Raw genomic sequence first — 4,022 nt, forward strand, 5'->3', positions numbered from 1 at the left:
CTGACATATAGTGTAGCTGTTAGCAGCGGAAGCTAATATGAGCTGTACTGACATATAGTGTAGCTGTTAGCAGCGGAAGCTAACGGCTACACCATGAACTGTTGTGACATTTAACTTGAGCTGCGTCACTTAACGGACGGCTTGCTCCAGTTAAAGTAGCAGCGCTGGTTCTGGTTCTGATCCACAGGTCAGCCCCCTTCGGTCAGAGCTGACTTTCCATGTGCCAGTTGTGAGGAAACTTCTCCTCGTTCTGTGTCACTGTGCGTCCAGCAGAATGAGGCGCAGCGCTCCGCCGCAGGATGTTCCGGCGACACTAGCTGCCTCCTGAAGCCGTCTCTGCTGTCGGGTCCTGCGGCAGCTCCTGCGCGCTGTGGGGGCTTCGGTGGAGCGAAGGTCCGGCTGGAAGTGTGGTTTCCTGCAGCCGCGGAACAGGAGGTGAAGATGGAGAACCTGCTGGAGCAGCTGCTGCAGAAGGACCTGGGCAGGAGGCTCCAGGCGGGTCCGGAGGTCCTGGAGCTCCTGCTAGACGAGGAGAAGTGTCCCGACCTGGAGCAGGACCAGACGGCGCTGGACCGGGTGGTGGACGCCGTGGCCAGCTCCTGGGTCAACTCCAGCAACTTCAAGGTGAGGCAGCTCAGGGGTCTGGGCAGCGTTGGTGGTTTGGATCCTGCTGCTGTGGTTGTTCTGGGTCGCTGTGAGCTCCTCAGACTGAAACACAACTAAACCTTCTGTAGAGCCTCCAAACCGAGACGTGTCGCCTTGTGTCCTGGTTCAGTCCAGAACCTGGTCTCTTTATCTGCTCCGTCTTTGTTTTGGCTGTCGTTTGGTGGAAGTCCCTGCTCAGGTTCAGCCCAGGTTCAGGAGCTCCAGCCTGGTTCTTCGTGATGGTATGTTCTGTATGTGCTGTGAGTTTTGGTTTCCTGTTGACAGATGTCAGCTGACGTCTGGTGTGTTCACCGGGTCACTCTCTGTCAAGAGTCCAATCTAAGCTCAGCTGATTGACGAGTGTCTCTGTTCTCAGATTCATTAGCGAGTCATTACCGAGTTGTCTCCAGAGTTTCTTCCCACAGTTCCCACTGATGAAATGGAGGTTGAAGGAGCTGCTGGTTTCCTCTGTGCCTGGTCTGCAGGAGTACAGGAGCGCTGGCTTGTGATTTCTGCAGATGTGAGGCTGCTGCTGGTCCATCAGTACACGGATGACGATGCAGCGAGCGTCGCTGCAGGGAAACGTGGCCCTCTGTCCCGTACAGCATATAAATGAGGTGAAACCTTGAAACAACGGCTTGTGGATTTACATGACTGTTCTCCAAGTTTTCTTCCAGTCATGGTTCGAGGAGTGTTTGGTCCAGATTCCTCTGGATGGGAAGAACAGTCGCACACATATCAGTGGTTTTGCACCGACTCCTTCATGAGGAGGAACACTGACATGTCTGACATCGTCCCAGCTCTTTGTCATGGGTTTATTTCAGTCTTGTGAGCAGTTTATTCTGAGATAAATGAGGCTCTTTTTATTTTAATGAATAATTACATGAAGTGACATCAGTAGAAATAACCCCACGCGGTGATGATCACTCTCTTGACACCGTGGTCTCACTGCAGGGTCCATTAGTGGCTGTTCTGGAGCTTTTGAACGTTTCACACGATCATCTTCAGCAGTTTTCAAGGACAACTCTTCAACGTGTCCAACATGACATCTTTTACAGGATAAACTCTTGTCTCCTGAGGAAAACCGTGTGATGCGATCCAGAGCTCCAGAACCGCTGCTCACAGGGCGTCATGATGGGACGAGTTCTCCGAATTGTTTGTGAACTAAGTCAGGATTTGGAGGATTGGTTCAGCTTTGCTTCACACAGACTGAGTGGATGTGGCTGTCTGGCCAAACTACTCTGACTTTACCAGCTGCAACACACACGTGCACCGCTGCCCTGGAAACGCAGCATCCTCCAGTCGCCGTGGCGACTGTGGGGCTGTAATGGGGACGAGGCTCCCAGGCGAACGGGCGGCTCCGAGCTTAATTTACCAGCTCCATTAGCCCAGTTTCCTTCCCACTGAGGCCGAGAGGAAGAGCGAGTTCACGGAAAGTCAGCGTGGACGTAAACTTCCCGCCTGGTGGTGAGATGTGCTGTCGTCTGTCGACTGGAGGCTGTGATGTGATACAAGCAGACAGGTTTAGACGAGGCGCTGTCAGAAGAGCTCAGACCTAAACCTGTTTGTTTTCATTAATCTGCAGCTCATTTTCCTGATTGACTGTGTAGGAGTCGAGGCGTGGCAGGACTCCACAGGTCTCGTTCACAGTCACACAAAACTGTGAAAAAGCAAACAGGATACTGGACGTTTTTGCATTTGAACTGACAGAGTTAATCAGTGATCAGTTTGATTGACGGGTGATCCAGCAAATACCCACAAAGCTTCAGCAGACAGATGGTTTGAGCATCAATGCATGCTTCTGATCAGTTTTCTTTAAAATAAAAGAAAATTACCGAACATCTCATGGTTCCAGCATTTGTTTGTCTTTGTATGTGCTCTTTAATAGTCTATGCTGGGCTATTTGGTCAAATAAAGCAGAGAATCTAAATCAGCCAGTGTTGTGGGAAGTTTTCATGAACATATTTCACTGTTTTGTGGACAGAATGAAGTTTAATCATCATCAGGTGCATGAAACACTGTTCACTAGTTATTATCCTCCTGCTTCCAGCGACAAGGAAATCTTTGCTCCTGTGTCAGTAAATTGTAGTTCGGGTGCAGCTCCGCCATGTTGGATTGTAGTTCACATGCAGTTCCAGCTTTCATCCAGCAGATGGAGCCACAGAAGGTCCGTCTCTCTCTGTTGTTTCGCTTGTTCTTATGTTTTTTTACGTGATTATGAGGTTCCAAAAATTGCACCAGAACCCGAACTGTGAGCTCAGGAGGTGCGCATGTGTTGAAATGGTGTCAGCAGGGAAGCTCTCACTAGGCGTTCATCGAGCCTCCCGAACCACCCCATGACAAGGAAAGTTACCGTGAGCGGCGCTGGGGTGATATTCACAGATCCAACTACCGTCTTCAGTCACGGTGGTGGTGAAAACCTGCGGCTTGCCCCGCAGAGCGACGGCCTGGACGTTACTTTACGCGTTGTACCGCATAAAAACTACGTGTTCTGCTCATTTGTCCGTTTATTGGAGCCGAAAGTCCCGTTTTTGCCCATTACCCATAATCCTTTGCGGCCCATATTAAATCCAGCGTCTCATGCTGCCGCTGCTGCCGTCGTGTCTGTTACCTGTCAGCCTGCACTGACTGCTTGTGTCCGTCTTTGTGCTTCTCAGGTGGTTCTGCTGGGGATGGATGTTCTGTCAGCGCTGGTCAGCAGACTGCAGGACAGGTTCAGGACGCAGGTCGGAACCGGTGAGCAGCTCCACTTTGTTTCTGCATCCACGGAACAAACGTTTAAAGTCTGAGTACAAAAGAACCGTAAACTAAACTGATGTTATCACTGAGTTTTATTGATTAGTTAAAGAAATACGATTAACCGGATTGATTTAAATATTGAAGAGAAATATAGAAAATATCTACTTTGCCATGTATGTGTTAATGCGCGAATCATTCTCTATTTCTGCATTTATTTATAATATTACCATATTTAAACGATTATTTATTTGTTTTTAATACTAAGCAGAAATAAAGATAAATCTACAAAAGGCATATTTGTCTTTTTTTGTGCAATAGATCATTCTCTATTTATGCATTTATCTATAATATTACATTATTTATTTCTATTTGGTACTGAATAGAAAAATAAAAGTACAAAATGTATGTTTGCCTTTTATTTTTGCAATAAATAAATAAATCTTTATCTGTGCATTTATTCATCACATTGCTTTATTCAAATAATTCAAATATTAATAGAAATCACAGAAATAAAGGAAAAAATGTGTATTTGCACACGAATAATATCGTGCAGTTAACAATGAGTGAAAAGCAGGATTGACTTGTTCTTCATGCTTCTTCTTGTTGCTTTTCGTCGCCTGTGTGTGTGTGTGTGTGTG

At 47.4% G+C, this 4,022-nt stretch overlaps 1 protein-coding gene across 1 annotated transcript in view; it reads left to right on the top strand.

The window, feature by feature from the left end:
- Positions 1-4,022, top strand: part of LOC103368788 (CLIP-associating protein 1-A-like) — a 61,416-nt gene that overhangs the window by 1,430 nt on the left and 55,964 nt on the right. Inside the window, 2 exon segments of the mRNA XM_008297271.1 lie at positions 271-624; positions 3,303-3,428. Coding sequence (XP_008295493.1) covers positions 442-624; positions 3,303-3,428 — 309 coding nt within the window. The 5' untranslated portion in view covers positions 271-441.

The sequence above is a fragment of the Stegastes partitus genome, unplaced genomic scaffold, assembly GCF_000690725.1.
Source record: "Stegastes partitus isolate 25-593 unplaced genomic scaffold, Stegastes_partitus-1.0.2 Scaffold1204, whole genome shotgun sequence".
NCBI classification, from domain to species: domain Eukaryota; kingdom Metazoa; phylum Chordata; class Actinopteri; family Pomacentridae; genus Stegastes; species Stegastes partitus.